Source organism: Muscardinus avellanarius (genome assembly GCF_963383645.1).
Source record: "Muscardinus avellanarius genome assembly, chromosome: 11".
Lineage (NCBI taxonomy): Eukaryota > Metazoa > Chordata > Mammalia > Rodentia > Gliridae > Muscardinus > Muscardinus avellanarius.
The window spans coordinates 102,026,091-102,047,881 of record NC_137797.1 but is presented as its reverse complement, the minus strand read 5'-3'; the positions used below and the strand labels follow the sequence as shown (position 1 = coordinate 102,047,881).

The following is a 21,791-nucleotide window of genomic DNA, read 5'->3' as shown; positions in this document are numbered from 1 at the left end:
CAGGGGCATTCTACCTCCAAGCTACACCCCCAGCCCTATTTTTTATTATTTATTTTGAAACAGAGTCTCACTGGTTGCAGAGGGCCTCACTAAGCAGCTGAGGCTGTCCGCGAACCACGATCTTTCTGTCTCAGCCTCCCGGATGCTGGGATGACCAGCGTGCGCCGCCGCGCCCGGCTTCCTTTGTGTCTTTTTCTCTTGTTGCTATTTTTGGTTCCATGACTAGAACCTAGGGATGTTCTACCTCCGAGCTACACTCCCAGGCCTCCTATGTATGTATGTATGCATGTATGCATGTATTTTTGTATGTATGTATGTATGCATGTATATATTTTGAATGTATATATGTATTTTGTATGTATGTATGCATGCATGCATGTATTTTGAATGTATATGTGTATTTTTGTATGTATGTATGCATGTGTGTATTTTGAATGTATACATGTATTTTGTATGTATGTATTTATTTATTTGGGTGCTGAGGTTTGAATCCAGGGCTGTTCTACCTGTGAGCTACATCCCCAGCACTATCTTATTTTTCTTCTTTTGAATCAGGATCTCACTAAGTTGCGGAGGGCTTCACTGAGTTGCTGAGGCTGGCCTCGAACCTGCGATCCTCCTGTCTCAGCCTCCCAAGTACTGCTATCACAGCCTGCTCCCTTTGGGCTCGTTAGTTGTGTGAATCTCACACTACTGACTTAGGTTCTAAAACGCCTGCATTGGTCTCACCAACTCGCCTCTTACTCCACAGAATTTCATTCGGGAAGCGACCTCCCATTCCAATTCCCCGTTCTGGACAGGACTGTCTCAGAGGAAGCCCGGCAGCTCCTGGCTTTGGGAGGACGGCACTCCTTTGAGGTCCAGCCTGTAAGCTTCCTACCTTTTGGTCACCCACTGAAAGTTTTCCTTTTCTTTATGGTACTGGGGATTGAACCCAGAGGCGTTCTACCTTCGAGTTACACCCCCAGCCTGATTTTATTTCTTCTTTGGAAACAGGGTCTCGCTAGGTTGATGAGAGTCTCACGACTTGCTGAGGCTGTCCTCGAACCTGCGATCCTTAGGTCTCAGACTCCCAAGTACTGGGATTACAGGTGTGCACCACGACGCTCGGCTTCACTGGAAGTTTTTGGTTTCTTGCAGAACTGCTTTAAAATCACCACCCTATCCCACTGATGTCCTGCTCTTGCCAGAAAGAAGCTTGGGGATTTTTTTTTTTCCAAAGAGGGAAAAACAAAACAAAACAAAAGGGAAGCTTATTTAGGAAAGTGGGAATGCCATGGTTCAAGGAAGAACACACGTTATCTTATGAGTGAGAGGCACCTCTGGGGTCTCACAGTTCTTTTATAGGAGACCCTGTGAGGTCTCAGGGTTTTTTTTTTTTTTTTTTGTAATGGGGATGGAACCCAGGGGCATTCTACATCTGAGCTACACCCCCAGTCCTATTTTTCATTGATTATTTTGAAACAGAGTCTCACTGGGTTGCCAAAGGCCTCATTATATAGCTGAGGCTGCCTGTGAGCCTGGATCCTCCTGCCTCAGCCTCCTGAACGCTGGGATGACAAGCGTGCGCACCGCGCCGGCTGGGTCTCCGGCTCTTGACATTCCAGTGACTGGCTGATGCCTGGGTTTTGAGGAAGCCAAGATCCTTCGTTTACCAAACATCTTAGAAACGTTTGGTGGGGAGAGAGGCCTGTGGTTGAATGGGGAGGACCTTTTGGGGGACGCTGACCCACAGTGAGAAACAGACCCTGTCGGATGATGGTAAGGATCGGGGTGGGATTTTTCTCACAAAGGGATGTGTCCCTTCAGATCTTGGGAGATTTCCTTCCCAGTGTCATTACGGAGTGGAAGCGTCCGGGCAAGGCTAAGCTCCAGACACTAGGTGGCAGTGAATCCAATCTTTTCCCCTCCCCACCTGCAGATTGAAACTCCAGGGCCTGGCTCGCCGCTTTTACCCCGAGGCCGCCTGCGTGTACCTCCAGCGGAGGGCCGCGTTTGCCGACGACTGCATCGTGGTTGCCTTCAGTATATGTCAGAAGAGGGCTACGCTGCTGAGAGCGCGGTGAATGCGGAGATCTGGAAGGAGAGACTGTCTTTGCATCTCCTTGTGGGGTTTAAGCTGTGTTTCATCACTTGGGTACAACCCACCAGAGCCCCGTGAGCTGCAAGTTATCATTAGCGGGCTACAGAAACCGAGCCTGGGGCGCATCCCAGGCAAACGCCGGGATCCGGCCGCCTGGCACCTTTAAAGCAAAAGGTGTGAGCCGGGCGTGGTGGCGCACGCTTGTCATCCCAGCATTTGGGAGGCTGAGGCAGGAGGCTCGTGGTTGGTGGCCAGCCTCAGCTACTTAGGGAGGCCCTTTGCAACTCAGTGAGACCCTGTTTCAAAATAAAGAATTTAAAAATAGGGCTGGAGCTGCAGCTCAGAGGTAGAATGCCCCTGGGTTCCATCCCCAGTACCTAAAATAATAATAATAATAATAATAATAATAATAATAATAATAATGATGGCTCTTAATTCTAGGACAAACTGAGCCAGGTATGTAAACACTGCTGAAAATATTCTCTATCCTCAGAGCTTATATTTCCTTCCTACCCCTTCCTCAGGCTATTGCACCTTAAAGAAAGCCTTTCCATGTTGCCACGCATAATTTAGCATCGTTACATGTTTATAGATACATATATATGTACACACTACACACACACACGCACACACACACGCACGCGCGCACGCACGCGGTATTATTTCTGGGAAAACTAGAATGTTTTCTTCTGTTAACATCTTTGTTGCTGTAACATTGGCATATAATAAATAGAAAATATTTATCTTTATTTTGTTTTGTTTTGTTTTGGTGCTTAGGATGGAGCCCAGAGGCATTTTACCTCCAAGATACACCCCTAGTCCAGTTTTATTTCTTACATGGAAACAGGGTCTCACTAGGTTGCTGAGAGCCTCGCTAAGTTGCCGAGGCTGTCCTCGAACCTGCCATCCTCCTGTCTCAGCCTCCCAAGCGCTGGGATCCCAAGCGTGTGCCGTCATGCCCAGCTAAGTGGAACATATTTAAAATGTTCAATTTGGCCGGGCGTGGTGGTGCACGCTTGTAATCCCCGCGCTTGGGAGGCGGAGACAGGAGGAACGCACTGGTTCGAAGCCAGCCTTGCTGGTTTAAGAGACCCCGTTTCCAAATAAAAATGTAAAAAAAGGTCTGGGAGCGTAGCCTGGAGGTAGAAGGGCTTCCAGGAACACCAACACCACCAAACAATAAAATAAAATAAAATGTTCAATTTTATGCTTTTCCTGTGTAAATGTGTTCTTTTGTAACGAACGTGTCACTACAGGGAAGTCAGCCCCCGAAGTTCCCATCATGGCCTTCCTCTAATACCATGCCCCCACACACCACCTGCCTGTTTTCTGTTTATATTTTTTGAGTTTATTTTTATTATTTATTTATATATTTACATAATATATTTATATATTTATTTTATTTCTTGCAGTACTGGGGATGGAACCCAGGGGCATTCTACCTCTGAGCTACACCCCCAGCCCTATTTTTTATTCTTTATTTTGAAACAGTGTCTCACTAAGTTGTAGAGGCCTCACTAGGTAGCTGAGGCTGGTTGTGAACTTGGGATCCTCCTGTCTCAGCCTCCCAAGCACTAGGATCACAGTTGTGCGTGCCCATGTCTAGCTGTGCGAGCCTTCTTGAGATTTTTTTCTTGGAGGTCTCTGCATTCCTGTTGTTTGGTTTTAGGCTCTCTCTGTATTGGGGATTGAGGCCTTTTAGCTGGTCAGTTCCTTGAGTTTCGTTTTCAGTCTATGTGCTTGTCTTCCGGTTCATTGGACAGTATACTCAGAAAAGCAGAAGTGTGAATCTTGAAGAACTACGTGCTCCTGTTTCTGTTGAAGTTTCCAAGAACTTCTTGCCTAATGCAAGGTTACAGATTTTTTCCCTAGGGTTTTTTTTTTTTTTTTTTTTTTTATACTGGGGTTGGTACCCAGGGACATTCTACCTCCAAGCTACACCCCCAGCCTTCTTTTTTATTCTTTATTTTGAAACAGGGTCTCACTGAATCGCAAAGGGCCTCACTAAGTAGCTGAGGCTGGCCGCAAACCTGTATCCTCCTGCCTCAGCCTCCCAAATGCTGGGATTATAAGCGTGCACCGCCACGTCAGGCTCCCAGACCCCCTACACATACATTTTATGGTTTTAGGATTTTTTTTTAGGTTATTATTCATTGAAGAACTTTCTTCTTTTTTATTTTTTTATTTTAATTTTTATTGAACTTAAATGGTATACATTTAAACTATACTTGATGCCCTCTCCCCCCTCCCGCCCCTGTTTTCCCTTCCCCCCTCCCAACAATGATTGTCCCGGGTAACCATGCCATATTCATATTTTACACCTATAACGAAGCCTATGACTTATGTGGGGCCGCTTTTGAGTTATGTATTGAAGCTCTGTTTTTGCATATGGATATCCAATTGCTTTAGCCATATTTGTTGAGATCCATCCTTCCTTCCTTCCTTCCTTCCTTCCTTCCTTCCTTCCTTCCTTCCTTCCTTCCTTCCTTCCTTCCTTCCTTCCACCTTCTTTCTTGCCTGCCTGCCTCCTTCTCCCCTTTCCTCCCCTTCACTGAGGGGAGATGGCTCTGTGCCCATCACCGTGGGAGCCCTGGCTACTGCTCGCTCTAGTCTATGTTTTAGAATCTTCTATTCTGTTCCATTGGTTTGTGTATCTGTTATTATGTCCATACCAGCTGTTTCTTACTTCTGTAGCTGGTAGAATCACTTGAAGTCAGGTGTTGTGATGGTCCCTGCATGTTTCTTTTTTGCTGAGGATTGCTTTGGTTATTCTGAATCTTTTGTTTTTACATACAAATTTTAGGACTAGTTTCTCTAGATCTGTAAGGAATGACATTGGTATTTTAATAGGGATTGTACTGAATCTGTAGATCACTTTTGGTAGAGTGGACATTTTGATTATATTTATTCTGCCTATCCAAGGGCACGGCAGATCTTTTTATCTTCTAAGATCTTCAGTTTCTTTCTTTAATGTTTTATAATTTTCATTGTAGATTTCTTTTACCTCCCTGGTTATATTCCAAAACATTTTATTTTTGAGGCTATTGTGAATATAATTGCTTTCTGGATTTCTTTGTATGGATTCATGACTGGTGTAGAGAAATGCTAGTAATTTTTGTAAAGTGATTCTGTGTCTGGCTACTCTGCTGAATCTATTTATCAACTCTAGAATTAATTCTTCTGGTTGAGGTTCTTGAATCTTTTAAGTAAAGGATATTGTCATCAGCAAACAAAGATAATTTCAGTTCTTCTTTCCTTGTTGTATTTCTTTATTTCTTCTCTCCTACTTTATTGCTGAGGCTAGAATTTCAAGTCTTATACTGCATAGGTGTGGTGATATCGGACATCCTCGTCTTGTTCCTGATCTTCAGGAAAATATAGTTTTTTTCCTGTTCCGTATGATATTGGCTTTGGGTTTGCTCTACAGCTTTTTTTTTTTCAATCATGAAAGAGTACTGGATTTTGTCAAATGCTTTTTCTACATCTATTGAGATTATCGTGCGATTTTAGTTCTTAATTCTGTTAGTTGCAGTGGACTACATTTATTGATTGGCATGTGTGAAGCCAGGGTAGCATCCTTGGAAGGAAGCCAACTTGGTCATGGTGTACTATTTTTTGATGCAGCTTAGAATGCGAATTGCTGTATTTTATTGGAAATGTTTGCATCTGTGTTCATCAGTGTCATTTTCTTTTCCTGAGATATTGGTTTGAGACTAAGTGAATGTTGGCTTCATAGATTGAGTTTGATAGTATTCTATCTCTTTTTAGTTAATCGAATAGTTGAGAAGCACTGGACTTAATTCTTCTGTCAAGGTTTTGTAGAAGTCGTTGGAGAATCCATCTGGACTCCCAGATGGATGGTTGAGTCTGGCCTCGAACCTATTGTCAATAGTAACATAAATACGTTCAGTAAATCATCATGTAACCCCCGACAGAAGGAATCTACTTCAGTATATTTGCAAATGCCAAATCATTTGCTTTTACTAATCTTTTTCTCTAAGATAGTTTGTATAGGACGCTTATTTACTTACCACAAACTACCCAAAACTAAAATATAACAATAAGCAATTAAAAAAAATCTTATGCTCAACTTATTAAGCATGTGTATTTTATTTTAGAAATAATATGGAATGCCTAAAATTTAATTTTTAAAAATCCCAAACTTGGATACTACTCAGAGGTAGAATGCCCCCCACAAAATAAATACATAAATAAATAATTAATAAACAATTAAACAAACAAACAAACTTGCATATGGTTGGGTGTAGCGGCACACATCTGTACTCCCAGCTACTTGGAGGCCGAGGCAGGGGAATTTCAAGTAACTGGTGCAACTTAGCGAGACCTTGTATTGAAAATAAAATAAATATATAAATCAGGTTGAGAGCCGGGTGTGATGGCACACCTTGTAATCCCAGTACTTGGGAGGCTGAGACAGGAGGATTGCAGGTTTGTGGTCAGTCTCAGCAACTTAGCAAGGCCTTCTGCAGTTTAGTGAGACCCTGTTTCAAAATAAAGGATAAAAAGTAGGCTGGAAGTGTAGCTCAGAGATAGAATGCCTCTGGGCTCCATCCCCAGTACCACACACACACAAATAAACAAAAAAATAAAACAGGTTGGAATGTAGCTCAGTGGTAAAGCATTTATTTTGCATATGTGAGGCCCTGGGTTCAAACCCCAGTACCACAAAAAGAAAAAACTATCTATCTATCTATCTATCTATCTATCTATCTATCTATCATCTATCTATCTAGTTTTATTCATTGACCAAATGCAGTATAATGACTACTAGAGCTACTGAGAATTAGTACTAGATAAGACAAATTCCTTTCTCTTTGGGATCTTGCAATTTGGTAGCAGAAATTAAAATTTTAATCACATTAAGTACTTATCGAAAGAACCCAACAGGAGTCCCAAACAAAATCTCACTTCTGACAATTCCTTAGGTTGAATGAGAAAACATACATGACTTGTAGGATTTAGTGCAGAGACAATTATTACATTATCCCTGACAAATCCCAAAGAGAACCTCTTCCCCTTTCTGTTGTTACCATAACACACCTCATACCATCCTTTTTATACTTATGTCTATGTCTCATCTGTTAGGCACTCTTCATAGACGTTATCTTTTCTTTCCTCTCCAGCTCCTGTCAACTGGAACGTCTGAGCACTGAATATGTGTCGGCCGAATGAAAAAATACACAAATAAATAAGCATTCCAGTACAGTTCCCATGGAATGATATCTTATTGGATATCAATGTTGTTTACCAGTTTGGCAGAGCTGGGTCAATGATGTCTAGTTCAATTGTGAGGGTCATGAAGGTGGCAGAAGACAGCCATCTGTGCCTTTATCTACATTTGGTTTTAAACAAGCATCTATTTACTAGGAAGGCTTTTAGTTTTCTTCAGAGTCTATCATCCCAGAAATAGGGTCTAAGGGTAAAATGGAGAATCATGACAGCGTAATGGTTACTTCCCGCTTTGGGGCATCTGGTTGGACAACTTGAGAAGCCTCACTAAATGCCAAGCCCACGTGATTTGACTTACACATCCTCTTTTGTCCACCAGCAGTCATTTTAGGAGAAAGAAAAGAACTCTCAATCGCTGTGTCTACTTAGGGAAACTTATGGGACGATGGAACCTCATTCTGATTTTAATTATGTAGATGAAGGGGAATATATGCAGTTAGACTTTAGCTCTCGGACAATGGAACTTCATTCTGATGTCAAAAATGTGGATGAAGATGGATATACTCAATTAGACTTTAGCTCTAAAGGAATCGTCAGAAGACCTGTGATCTCAGAGAAAGGTATGGTGTTTTTTTTTCTTTCTTTCTGCTTTTAGCACTCCCATTCTAAAACACCAGAAGTAGAGAAAACTTAGGAGATGCATGCTCTGTGGACCTTCCATTAATATATATTTTTAAAGGTTTTCAAAAGTCACTGCAGATCATTTGAATATTCACTAAGCCTTTTCTTATGGAAACTGTTCAGGAACTAATTAATATTATCTAAATTAAATATGTTTGATGGCAGAAAATAAAATTTCTTTCTTCTATAGAAAAGATACCTCATCAGTGGTGAACTGGTAATTAACTGTGAAGTTGTTCAAATTTGAAGGAATTTCAATAGTGACTTGTTTGCTTAATAGAAAGGAGTGGAATATAGGAGAGAGGCTTAAAAACTTGAAGTGTATTTTAATGATATCAGGAAATAGAACTAAGAAAGAGATGAATGAAAAATAGAGACAGATGACAAAACAAAAAGTTATAAAATTATTGGTGGAGACTAAAGGAAAATTGGAAATCACAGGGTTTAGAGACTTGAATCTGATATGTTTTTGTGTGGGAAGAGATTTATTTAGATTTTTTAAGCAAAAGGGAGTTCTTGGCATATTGGTGAAAGAAAACATATATATGTTAGACTCAAAGATCCCATTAGCAGGATATGGATCTTAAAATGTTAATGTATGAAGCGTGGGGAAAGACTTTAACAGATCCCTTTCCTCAAACAATGAGTGATTCAGTCTCCTCTATGAGTCTCTCGTTTGACAATTCTACACAACTTCTTTAGCGCTTATGGAAAAACAGAGACTTCTACTTGGTGTGGTGATGTTAACACAAAACCCGTTTCCTGTTGTCTTCAAGAGAAGACGATTCACAGGTGTTGACATGGGATTTCTTTTCTTCTGCTTTTTGTCGTCGACATTGGGCAACTCCTTTCCTCTCCTGACCGCTGATGCAATTGTTGTCCAGGGCATCGCGGAGGATGAGTAGGAAAACCGGGCGCGGGAGACGCAGCAGGCTGAGTGTATTTCTGTGTGTGTTGGCCAAATAGTGAGAGACCGGACAGTGCCGTGATTCCTAAAGGAGGTGCTTCCATACATGTTAGCTCTTTTATTTCCCACAAGGATCCCCTGATGGTTTATTCTCCAAATTTCATAAAGAGAGGTGAAGAAAAGAGAGTAAATAAGGTACCCAAGTTACTCACCAAAAAATGACAAGGCAAGGGAATCCTTGGTAATTGATGCTATGTCCCCTATATTACTCTATTTTCTGTAAAAAAAAAAAAAAAAACACAAAAACAAGGGGGCTTTCAGGGACTTGAGTGGTATCAAGATCTATGGACATCGAATGTGGATATCAAGGAAATGAGCGGAAATTCCAGATCCAGCGACTGTAGAAGGGGGATCCTAAAGGTGGGAAGGGGCGAAGGAGATGGAGACCGATTCTAAATGACTCCATTTTCTGGGCACTGATGATTAGCGATGCCCTGAGCACTGGCCACATTTTGGTGAACCGTGGAGTGAACTTGTCCCAAGGTGTGTCGGCCTCTTTCTTCATTAGCTCCTCCTCTCTCTGCTCCGCAGGGCCCCGTGCTGCGTCTCCTCTTTCGAGAACCATTGCTGTGACTTTGGGAATCCTGTGCCTGGTAGCACTGGGGATCGCTGTGGTCCTGGGCGCTCTGGGTAAGTACGGGGGTGAGACCGACAACAGCTACAGACAGCTACTAAGCAAGTGACAGGCAGTCTTCTAAGGGCTTTGCTTTTCTGGTCTAATCTAATCTGTATGTTCACCCTACTGAGGCATTAAGAGGTTATTTTACTTTTTTAGGGTCATAAGGTAGTTGGTGGTGGGATCATGATTAAAATTGAGAGGATCTAAGAAATTCATATTAATTATATCAATCTTCAATTCTCCTTGACTTATTTCAAAACTGTATTTTTTTTTTTAATACTGAGGATTGAATCCAGGGGTATTCTATCGCTGAGCTATACCTCTAATCCTGTTTTTCATTTTATTTTGAAACAGGGTCTCACTAAGTTGCTGAGGGTTTTATTAAGTTACTGAGACTGGCCTTGAATCTGCAATTCCCCCTGTGTCAGCCTCCTAAGTACTGGGATTACAGGCATGTATCACCATGCCCAGGTAAAACTGTGGACTGAGAAGGGTAAATTAATGGAAGGAAATCTATAGAATTAAAGAAGATCCTATCTTCCTAATCATATAGATTCAACAAAGGAACTATATGCTATTTTTATCCGTCTCAGTCTCAGATTGATGGAACTCATTTATACTTGACCTTTAATATAAACTCCTCTGAATATACCAGGAATTGCCTGAAGCAGATACTAGGTTCTAACACAAGAAGAGTTTTGTGATGCATGAACAGAATTCTTTAGATTTCATATCTCAAGCATTCTGCTGTCAATAAAGTATTACTGATTTTTAAGCAAGTCATTGTGAAAGTTCTTAATCAAATATTTATTGAGTATAGTTGATATTGTAGGTGCTGGTCAGGTTTTCAAGGAGCTCTAATTTTAAATAATAGAAAAAGTAGAAGACATTATTATTTCAAGTGTCTTATGGTTTCAGTTGATTCTGTGACAGTTTTCTCTTATTCTATCCCTTATTCTCTTTCTTTTCTATCTCCTTCATTTTTTTACTCTAACTCCTTTATAAAAGTTATTGACTTCTTTTCCATCGTTGCATCTATCTACCTATCATCTATCTATCTATCTATCTATCTATCTATCTATCTATCTATCTATCTACTTATGTATCCATCTTTATGTCTCCACTAGCAAAAAACCATCTATTTACCATTAGGAAAAAATTATCCTTTCAAAGCTGGGCATAGTGGCTCATGCCTGTAATCCCAGTATTTAGGAGTGAGACAGGAGGATTGCAGATTTGAGGTCAGCCTCGGCAACATAATAAGGCCCTCAGTAACCTAGTGAGACCTACCCTATTTTAAAATAAAAATGAAAATATGACTGGAGGTGTAGCCCAGAGGCAGATGCCCCTGGGTTCAATCCCCAGTACTCCCCTCACGTTTATCCTTTAGGGGCCTAGAGATGTAGCTCAGTGGTAGAGTGCCTGCTTAGCATGTATGAGGCCTTGGGCTCAATAGTCAGCTCTGAAGAAAAAAACAAAAAACAAGAACAAAATATTTAAATTTCAGTAAAATATGGTTTGGGAGTTTTAACATTCAAACATAGCCGAATGACATTGTTTTCTGTCATTATTATTGTTCTCACCATATAAAGCATTTTGGAGACCCGGTTCAGGCAGCGGCCCATTGGAGAAAGACAACTTTCCTCCAGGAAATAAAGAGAACTGTGGCCAGCCCACAAAATCGCCTTTAGAAGAGAATGTGGTTCCCACCAAGGCTCTGAAAACCACAGGCAAGAGCAGCGCTAAATGCTTAATAAAGTGCTGGATTCAAAAGGGTTAATTTTGTGGTGCTAAGTCCTGGGATAAGAGGAAGAAGAGAGTGTGCTCAGATTCCATGGCCACGCATTCAAGGCGAGCCCCCTCCTCAATCTTGTCTTAGCATCATCTGTCTCTGTCATAAACATAATGAAGCTATTTCACAAGCATTCGGGTGGATGATTAAACACTTGTAAGTTGAACTTTTTTTTAAAATCAGGAACTGACTTATAGCTGACTATAGGCTTTGATCTATAGGAGATGGTATAATTTGATGCAAAGTATTCTCCCCCCTTAGGGAAACAGGTTTTTTTTTTTTTTTTTTTTGGTGGTACTGGGGTTCCTGGAAGCCCTTCTACCTCCGGGCTACACTCCCAGACCTCTTTTTACATTTTATATTTGGAAACAGGGTCTCCTAAGCCAGCGCGCAGCTGGCTTCGAACCTGCGCAATCCTCCTGTCTCCGCCTCCCAAGCGCGGGGATTACAAGTGTGCGCCACCACGCCCGGCAGTTTTTTTTTTTTAAAGTAAACAATCATAAGAGGAAATTGAATATCAGAAAAGAAGAATAATAGGGAAAAAGTGAAGAAGGGAGAATGTTGGCTAGAATTAAGACACTTAAATTCAAAGCACACAAAAGAGAAAGGACTAACATGTCTATTCTTGAAAAGTCTGGTTAGATGTGTTTGTCTTGAATCATATAATTTTATTGATTTTGTTACCATTTTACGTATACTTAGCCTTTACTTCTAATTCCACCACAGTGGAGTGTGACAATATTTTCCCTGTAATTTTCCATTTCTGGATTCCCACCAACTCTTATTTTTAATTAGATAGCTAGCAATATATAAAACAGATGATCTGAAATGCTAACCATGGCCCACATGCTTTTCTGCTTTGGAAAGTGGGTTTCATATCATAAAATAGCTTAACATAAAGTGACTCTGTATTCTTTCTTTCTTTCTTTCTTTCTTTCTTTCTTTCTTTCTTTCTTTCTTTCTTTCTTTCTTTCTTTCTTTATTTTTGTGGTACTAGGGGTGGAACCCAGAGGCTTTCTACCTCTGGGCTATCCTCCCAGACCTATTTTATATTTTATTTGGAAACAGGGTCTCACTAAGTTGCTGAGAGCCTCACTATGTAGCTGAGGCTGGCTTCGAACCCGTGTGATCCTCCTGTCTCAGCCTCCCAAGCGCGGGGATTACAAGCGTGCACCACCACGCCCGGCAACTCTGTATTCTAATGGTCGATCTTGAATGGACTTGTTTTAGGGAGTTGAAATAGAGAAGGGAGTTCTGGGTGGAGTCTGTATTGGGGGAATACAAAACTCAAGAAGGAAAGAAGGCAGGTCAGTCTGAAACACCACCTCTGTTACTCCACAACTCCTTAAATATTGAATGAATGAGGGGATTTGGATGTATGCTCTAAAATCACATCGGTGTGGCTTGAATTGAAAATGAAACCTTATTAATGACAGCGCAGTGATTATTTATTGCGTGTTCATGAGTTGAATGCTGTTCGCACTAGAAGAACGGTGAAGTATGAACTGCGCGGGGCTTGTCATTTATTTCCAGGAGCCTTTTCCAGCCCTTGTCCCCATAACTGGATCAGACATGAGAAGAGCTGTTATCTGTTTAGCATGTCGCTGGGCTCCTGGCACAGAGGTAAGAATCGATGCTCTCTGCTGAGCTCCAATCTCCTGAAGATAGACAACTCAAGAGAACTGGTAAGTGTAGACCTCAGCCATAATTATCTGTGATCTGTTAGGCAGGAAATTCGAGGGAGAATTCAGGTAATAATACTTTTCCTTGAGGAAAAGTTATTTTCAATGTTCTCCTAAATTGCACTATTGGCATGTGTGAAACATGTAAAGTTCTTTCTTTCTTTCTTTCTTTCTTTCTTTCTTTCTTTCTTTCCTTCTTTCTTTCCCATCCTTCCTTTCTTTTCCTTCCTTTCTTTTCTTTCTTTCTTTCTCTCTCTCCCTTTCTTTCTTTCTTTCTTTCTTTCTTTCTTTCTTTCCCATCCTTCCTTCCTTCCTTTCTTTTCATTCCTTTTCTTTCTTTCTTTCTTTCTTTCTTTCTTTCTCTCTTTCTTTCTTTCTTTCTTTCCTTTCTTTCTTCATTCCTCTTTCTCTTTCTTTCTCTCTTTCTTTCTTTCTTTCTTTCTTTCTTTCTTTCTTTCTTTCTTTCTTTCTTTCTTTCTTTCTTTCTTTCTTTCTTTCTTTCCTTTCATGGAACTGAGAATGGAACCCAGAGGCATTCTACCTCCAAGCTATACTCCCAGCTCTATTTTTTAATTCTTTATTTTATTTTTTGCAGAACTGGGGATAGAACCCAGGGGCATTCTACCTCTGCGCTACACCCCCAGCCCTATTTTTTATTCTTTATTTTGATACAGGGTCTCACTGAGTTGTGGAGGGCCTCACAAAGTAGCTGAGGCTGGCCATGAACTTGCAATTCTCTTGTCTCAGCCTCCCAAATACTGGGATTATAATCCTGTGCCACCACACCTGGTTGTAAAGTTTGTTTTTAACTAATTAATTTAAAAATCACATTTCTCTTTAAAATGAATTCTTTCAAATATATTCCATGTTTGAGCGACTACAACCATCAGGTTCCTAATAATTTTTTTTTCTGGGTTTGCATTTTAGTTTCTAAATTTGGTGAAGTAAAACAGAAAAAAAATTCCCCTGTGTTGTAATAATTATCAAGAAAAATAGGAACATTATAAGATCACTTGCTCTTTGCAAGATACGAAGAAAGAGTTCTACAATAACCTTGGTAATGTTGGGTCTATGTATTTTAAAAAATAGTCGAGCCAGGTGTGGTGGCGCACGCTTGTAATCCCAGCAATCGGGAGGCTGAGACAAGAGGATCACGGTTCTCAGACAGCCTCAGCTACTTAGCGAGGCCTTTTGCAACTAAACGAGATCCTGTTTCAAAGTCAAGAATAAAAAATAGGACTAGGGTTGTAGCTGGGATGTAGAATGCCCCTGGGTTCCATCCCCAGTACTGGAAAAAAAAAATGATCCTGAAAAGTTAAATAGCTGGTACCTGACAGTAAATAACACAGGGATTTAAAGAGATATATGCATGCATGAGACAAGTTACAGGAAAAGTGGAACTTACAAGGGTCCGTGAGTGGACGGGAGCCCTCGGAGGAGAAAGGACAGGTGCAGCATGCACCTGTATAACCGGCACCTTCTGCATCTGCTTCCACGACTCCCCGGCTTTTGTGTCTATAGTATCACACCCAACTGTTGCAGTCCGCACTAAAGTTTGGAATAGCAGACACACAGCAAAGGAAGAGCTTCCTACTAGGAATCTGTGGCCTTTAGACCAGCCTGTAAGATTGACAATGGATCATCTTCTGTTTGTCAGAAATTCAAATAACCCCAGGTTATTTATTCATAAAACATACAATGGTAAATCAACTCTAAGGCATTATCCAATTATGAGAGGGATTTATTTGTTAAATTAACTTTTATTATTGGGAATATTAACACGTATTAATTATATAAACTACTAGGATAAACTGTGGCGTTTTCATGCATGCATATTTTGTGCACTGATCATGTCTATCCATCCTTCTTCTACCCTCTATCCCCCTGCACCCTTCCTAGTTATCCCTCTTCTTCTTTCAGGTCATCTTATTATTATTATTTTTTAATTTGAGCCTATGAGAGAGAACACAGAAGTCATAGTATCCCTGTTTGTACATCATAGTTCTCTACAGAGAAAAACCTAAAGACTCCACCAAGATTGTTAGAACTGATAAATAAATTTAGTGAGGTAGCAGAACACAAAAATCAACATGCAAAAATTAGTTATCTGGTTTATACACTAATAGTGATCTTTTTGATGTGCTATTGAATTCAATTTGCTAGTATTTTGTTTGAAGATTTTCCTTCCTATGTCCATCAGAGACATTGATCTATAGCCAATAACTAATATGTAATAACTAAGGCTTAAAAGAGTCAGTACCATGTCCAGGGTCACACAACTTGTAAATCAGAGAGCTGGAAATGTTCACTCTAAGTTTGAGTCTGATCACAAACTCTTAGCTATCATGTTCCCTACAATCATGTCAAACACTTATTATATAATATCAAACACCATGTTCCAGGCTGATCACTATTTTTTTTTTTTTTTTTTGGTGGTACTGGGGTTCCTGGAAGCCCTTCTACCTCAGGGCTACACTCCCAGACCTATTTTATATTTTGAAACAGGGTCTCATGCCAGCACGGCTGGCTTTGAACCTGTGCGATCCTCCTGTCTCCGCCTCCCAAGCGTGGGGATTACAAGCTTGCGCCACCATGCCCGGCCCAGGCTAATCACTTTTACATGCATTCTCTTTTAATTTTCTCAACAATCCTATCTGTAGACAGATAATATGGCAACATTGTTATTATTATGCCTTATTGGTTTTTTTAGAGGAGGAAAGAGTTATTGGGACTCACAGTTTCAGTCCATAGGGCCAGCTTTGAGGCAAAACTGTCAGCGGCTGCAGTGGCAGGGAGTGTGGAGGGACACCGCTCCAATATCACGGAGTCTGGAAGCTGCTCCCACATCATGGAGGCCAGAAGTCACTCTCACATCATGGAGGCCGGCAGCCCACGCATCATGGAGGCCAGAAACTACTCTTGCCTCATGGCGGCCGGAAGCTATTCTCACATCATGGCGGCCGGAAGCCGCTCTCACATCATGGATGAAAGAGTCTGCTCCCGCATTGTGGATGCTGGAAGCCACTTTAGATAACGGTGGCCTGAAACCATTCTCACTTCATGGTCTTATTTATCTTTTCATTTGTGGAGAAAGTAGAGGTGTATCTCCCATGAACGTTGCCTGGGGAGATGATCATCCTTGGATTTTGTCTAGTTTGTTGAGTGCGTGCAGCACATTGGTACTATAAATCCAGTTTTTATTCATTTTGTGAATTTATTCTTTAAGGGGAAATTAAATGACAGTGGCTCTAAAGAAATATATCACACCTTTTGGGACATTCGAAATTGCCATGGCTCCTTAAGTTGTTGTCAGCTTATACCTGTGTTTTATGTGCGTGTGTATGCGTGTGTGTGTGTGTGTGTGTGTGTGTGTGTGTATGTGTATATATATATATATATATATATATATATATATATTTATTTATTTTGGTGGTGGTACTGGGGATGGAACCCTTCTACCTCCGGGCTACACTCCCAGACTGGTTTCAAACCTGCGTGATCCTCCTGTCTCTGCCTCCCAAGCACAGGGATTACAAGCGTGCACCACCACTCCCAGCCTTGTATATATATTTTAATTCATGCATTGTAATCACACATCGTCCTGAGTTATAGTGATACAACATACTTGTACACACGACTTGGTGTGTTTCTCTCTGGATACCACCCTACTTCCTCTCCTTCCTCATATATGTCATTGGGTTGGTACTGATAATTTCATATTTGTACATAGTATTATATAAACTTCTACCTCTAGTACATCTCTATCCCTTCTCTCCTTTCCCCTGAATCCCTCCATCATGCTTCGATAAAGTAAAATTAGTTTCTTCTCTTTCAACGTCTTTAATAATGTGTTCTTTCTCTCTCTCTCGTTCTCTCTCTCTCTGACGTGTGCTTGTATTTCTGTTTCACTCCAGGAATTTATAGAAAAGCGAGTGGCTTCCACGCCTGATGATTCGTTTTGGATAGGGCTTTCTCGCAACCAGACTGAGGGACCATGGTTCTGGGAGGATGGATCAGCATTCTCTTCTGTCTTGTAAGTGTCTCAAGAGACAACAAGCTTCATCTCCTTTCTTGAGAGATTAAAAACATGCCTTGCAGGGAGGAACCTGATTGCCTGCTGATATATGAGAAAGAGAGAATCACGGTGGTAGAGCAGAGAAAGTGAGCTGGGAGGTTAAAGCAAATAGGGTGGAAGAGCACTGTAGGAAGAGTCACTGAGTTCTGTTGACTGGGGCAGTTTCCTGGGTTCTTTTAGAGGAGAGTACATGGCCTCTGTCGAGGCGGACACTGCTACTCAGGACAGCGTGGTCATTAGATAGAGTTTTAAAGTCAGCCTCAGCTCTGTAGAGAGCATCCCTTGGGTCTGCTCTAATTATATCACCGTGTTTTATTTTAACAGGTTCCAAGTCAGAAGCACAGCTATTGAGACAACCGTTCCCCACAACTGTGCATGGATTCACGTGTCAAACATCTATGACCAACACTGTCATACCCCCTCGTACAGTATCTGTGAGAAGGAGCTCTCAGCGTAAGAAAGAGGTGGAGGAGAAGACAGAGCATGTGTGGTTGTAAGGATGGCGGAAACAAAGCAAAAAGCGTGTCATTTGAGGTCACAGTAAAGGCCAAAAATGTTTAATAAGAGAGCATGGTAAACTTTAATCTTAGCCAGAGATAGGATGGAGAAGCAGTCGCTTCTGAACTTGCCAACTCTCTAGGCGGGACAATGCTGTGTTCTAGTTAATGGAGGCCTAGACGTGGCATCATCCAGGGTACTTAAGTCTGACATCTTACTCTACCACTGACTCAGTTATTACTGGGGATAAGCCACAAACGCTCTGTGCTTCAAAGGAATTTTAATTTTTGGCTCTACCGAGTTGATTTTCATCCTCAAAAAATGTTACTGGAAGCCGGGCGTGGTGGCGCACACTTGTAATCCCAGCATTTGGGAGGCAGAGACTGGAGGATCATGGTTCGCAGCCAGCCTCAGCTACTTAGTGAGGCCCTCCGCAACTCAGTGAGACCTTGGGGCTGGGTGTGTAGCTTGGAGGTCGAATGCCCCTGGGTTCCATCCTCAGACACTCAAAAAAAAAAAAAAAAGTCACTGGAATGCACATTGTGTGTTTTTGTGACTTTCCCCCTTAAATTCTAGCAGTCCGTCAGACATACCCATGTCTGAAAGATATAGATGACAAAATATATGTCTGAAATACTAAACAAAGAAATGGTGGTGGGCGGGAGGACTCTTCACTACAATCAGAACTGGTTTCATTGTCATCACTATTGCTCATGATTGTGATGATCATCACCGAAAAGCAGCAACTGCAACTCATTTCCCTTGACCAAAGGATTCAGAGTATGGCCTCCAAATCGCTGGGCTATAGAATCCGGTATAATGTAACATTGCAGAGTATGTTCACCAAATCGCTGACCAATAGAATCTGGCATAATGTAACATTGCAGAGAAGCTAATCTTTAGAGAACAGTCCTCTTCTATAAATATGATAATAAAAACAAGATCTGATAATATAAAAATAAGCAGTTCTTTGGCAAAAGTATTAGTACTTTGAAATATAAGACATATTTCATTATTTTCATTATATAGTGTTTTAAATTTTTTTTTACCAATTCCTTAGTAATTACTTTTAAAAGATAGTGTTAAAATGTGATGATTTGTCTGCTTTCTTCTAAATTTTCCCATTGGTGCAATTTATATTTCCAAAGGGGATGTTTATATTATCAGAGAGGCGTTGTGACTCTTTGTTGACTAGTATAAGAAGAGTAATTATGCAAAATTTACTGAATTGTTTACTTTAAAATGTTTAATTTTGTGTTATGCAGATTATACTTCAATTAAAAGACTACTCTAACCTCCGAATGATGTGCTTGTGTGTTAAGTCACTATCACAATTTTCACTATCACTATCAATTTTCATTATCACTATCACAATCTCCCCAAAAGTGAGATTAGCTTTGTAATTAGGCATAAATTTGGGCTGTTAAAGGTTTAGAAGCCAGGCGTGGTGCCACATGCTTGTAATCCTAGCATTTGGGAGGCTGAGACAGGAGGACCGAGGTTCAATGACAGCCTCAGCTACTTAGTGAGGCCCTTTGCAATTCAGTGAGACTCTGTTTCAAAATGAAGAATAAAATATAGGGCTGGGATGTAGCTCGAAGGTAGAATGCCGCTGGGTTCCATCCCCAGTACCATTAAAAAAAAAAAAAAAAGATTTAGAAAATCTAAGAAAAGACAGAGGCTTTTGTAAAGTTGGCAATTGTATTTTGATATGCAAATGTCTGTTGTCACTTACCTAAAAATGTGGAGAGGGCACAGATAATCCTGGATGAGAAGCTAAGGAACTTGATTAGCTGACTTGAGGAATTAATTAAAGCACAAAATGGGGTTTTGCAAAGAGGCCAAGTATTTAATTTGGTTTGGGGCTTGACTGATTCCTCCTGAGTCCCAGGATAGGAGGGATAAATTCAAGAAATCATTGTATTTAAGGAAAATAACTTGGGATCGTGCAAATAAAACCGTATGCATCCACAGCAAATAGGCAAGACAACAGTTACCCAGGACTTAAAGGTTAAGACTAGAGCATGGCAAGAGTGTGACCAAGCGAAACTGCCGACGGTTGTCCAAGGTGGACTGTGCCTGACCCGTGGACACACAGTCCACATGGCAGCTATAAAGAAATGTGCATGTCGGTGGACAGAGGGTCCACACTTCCCAGAAAGAGCACACAGGAGCAAACAAGAATCTGGGAGAGACAGAGAGATGAGAGAAAGGAAGAGAGGAGAGGGAGGGAGAGAGGGAGAGGGAGAGAGAGAGCGAGAGAGAGGAGAGGGAGAGGGAGAGAGAGGAGAGAGAGAGAGGGAGAGAGAGAGCGAGAGAGAGGAGAGAGAGAGCGAGAGAGAGAGGAGAGAGAGAGAGGGAGAGAGAGAGCGAGAGAGAGCGAGAGAGAGCGAGAGAGAGAGAGAGGGAGAGAGAGAGCGAGAGAGAGGAGAGAGAGAGAGGGAGAGAGAGAGGGAGAGAGAGAGCGAGAGAGAGCGAGAGAGAGCGAGAGAGAGAGAGAGAGAGAGAGAGGGAGAGAGAGAGCGAGAGAGAGGAGAGAGAGAGAGGGAGAGAGAGAGCGAGAGAGAGAGAGAGAGAGAGGGAGAGAGAGAGGGAGAGAGAGAGAGAGAGAGAGAGGGAGAGGGAGAGAGAGAACTGCTAGCTTTACTTGCCCAAGTTATAGTAATAATTTTTTTTTCTTCAGTGCTGGGACAGGACCCAGGGCTTTAGGCAGCTAGGCAGCTGTCTCACAACTGAGCTATACACCCAGACTCACAGGGACATAATTCTTTTTTTCTTTCTATTTTTAAAATACTTTTATTGGTGCATTGCAGTCTCACATTATACTGTAGTTCACGTGGTAGCAACATGCCTGCACACGGCCCTCGGTGGGCTTTCCCCTGCCTTCCTCGCTACGTCTCCCCTTCCCCATACATGATACTGAGGTTGTTCTTGGTATTCTCATATATGTGCATAACATGAATGGAAATATTTCTTTCCTTCATTCGCCCTCCTCCCACCACTTTAAAATCCTTAAAGTTCTCTGTATATTGTAGGTATTAGTCCTCTATCAGAGGCAAAATCTTCTCCCATGCTATAGGCTTTCTCTTTAAATTCTTGATGGTTTTCTTCAACAAACAGGAACATTTTAGTTAATGCTATCCCATTTATTAGCTCCTGTTTTAATCTTCTGAGTTTTAAGGTTCTTATTGAGGAAGTTTCTACCTGCGCCTACATGCTGGAGTGTTGGACCTACGCCCTTCTCTAGTAATTTTCAGGTCTCTGGTTTGATTTTTAGGTCTTTGGTCCATCTTGAGTTGACTCTTGTGTAGGGTGAGAGGTTGGGATTGAATTCTATTTCTCTACAAATGAATAACTAGTTTGTCTTTCTTCCATGTGTATGTGGTACTGGGAATCGAACCCAGGAACATTCTATGTCCAAGCCCAATATAGTTTTTATTTGGAAACAGAGTTTTGCTAGTTTTCTGAGCCTCACTATGTTGCTGAGGCTGTCCTTGAACCTGTGATCCTCCTGTCTGAGCCCCCCAAGTACTGGAATTACAGGTATGCACCACCACACCTAGCCATTCCTTTTATACCATGGGCTGATAGTCAACTCAATGCAAATGGGGAATTTTTGATTTTCTACTATTCAATAAAAGCATCTAAATCATCTGATCAATAACACATAGCTTGAAGCCCTTCTGAATTTACAGTGTATACTTCCTGATAGATCTCTTACAGGCTGTAGCTGCCCGGGTTATACAATGTCCACACTGGTTTATAATTAACATGCTTGCTTTGGCTCAGATATTGTCTAACATCTAGAAAAGCCTTGATAGAGTAATATAATGTAGTGTATTAAACTGTTTATATCATATACCTATATTGCAGATATGTCTAGCTGGCTCTCTCTCTCTACCTTCTGCCATGTGAGAAGACATCCTCCCTGGCCTCCAGAGGATACAGGCCTCACCAGACAACTGATCTGCCAAATGCCCTGATCTTGGGCCTCCCAGCCTCCAGAACTATCAGAAATAAACTTTCATCTTTTATAAATTACACCATCTCAGCTATTCTGTGGTCGCAGCACTAACAGACTGACAAGTGATATCACTTTACAGTGCCCGTTCAAGAGGAGTGTCCAGGCATTATTGAAAGCAATCCTCTTCTTTCCTTCTTCAGCTCAAGAAATGTAGACACAGATGGTTAATTGGCTTTCTCA

General features: G+C 41.3%; 2 protein-coding genes across 2 annotated transcripts in view; both read left to right on the top strand.

Annotated features, from left to right (window-relative positions):
• The window catches only part of OLR1 (oxidized low density lipoprotein receptor 1), a gene marked incomplete at both ends in the record, with an annotated part of 20,089 nt that extends 12,813 nt beyond the window's left edge, over nt 1–7,276 (top strand). Inside the window, 3 exons of the mRNA XM_080705017.1 lie at nt 752–867; nt 1,922–2,062; nt 7,228–7,276. Of these exons, the coding sequence (XP_080561143.1) occupies nt 752–867; nt 1,922–2,062; nt 7,228–7,276 (306 nt within the window). The remainder of the gene's footprint in view (nt 1–751; nt 868–1,921; nt 2,063–7,227) is intronic.
• Nucleotides 7,277–7,790: 514 nt separating this feature from the next.
• Nucleotides 7,791–19,670, top strand: CLEC7A (C-type lectin domain containing 7A; the record flags this gene model as incomplete). The annotated part of the gene is made up of 7 exons (XM_080705016.1): nt 7,791–7,893; nt 9,453–9,551; nt 11,154–11,270; nt 12,866–13,017; nt 16,929–17,047; nt 17,414–17,542; nt 19,598–19,670. The coding sequence occupies 7 exons, from the start codon at nt 7,791–7,793 to the stop codon at nt 19,668–19,670; spliced, it is 792 nt and encodes a 263-aa protein (XP_080561142.1).
• Nucleotides 19,671–21,791: the final 2,121 nt, after the last annotated feature.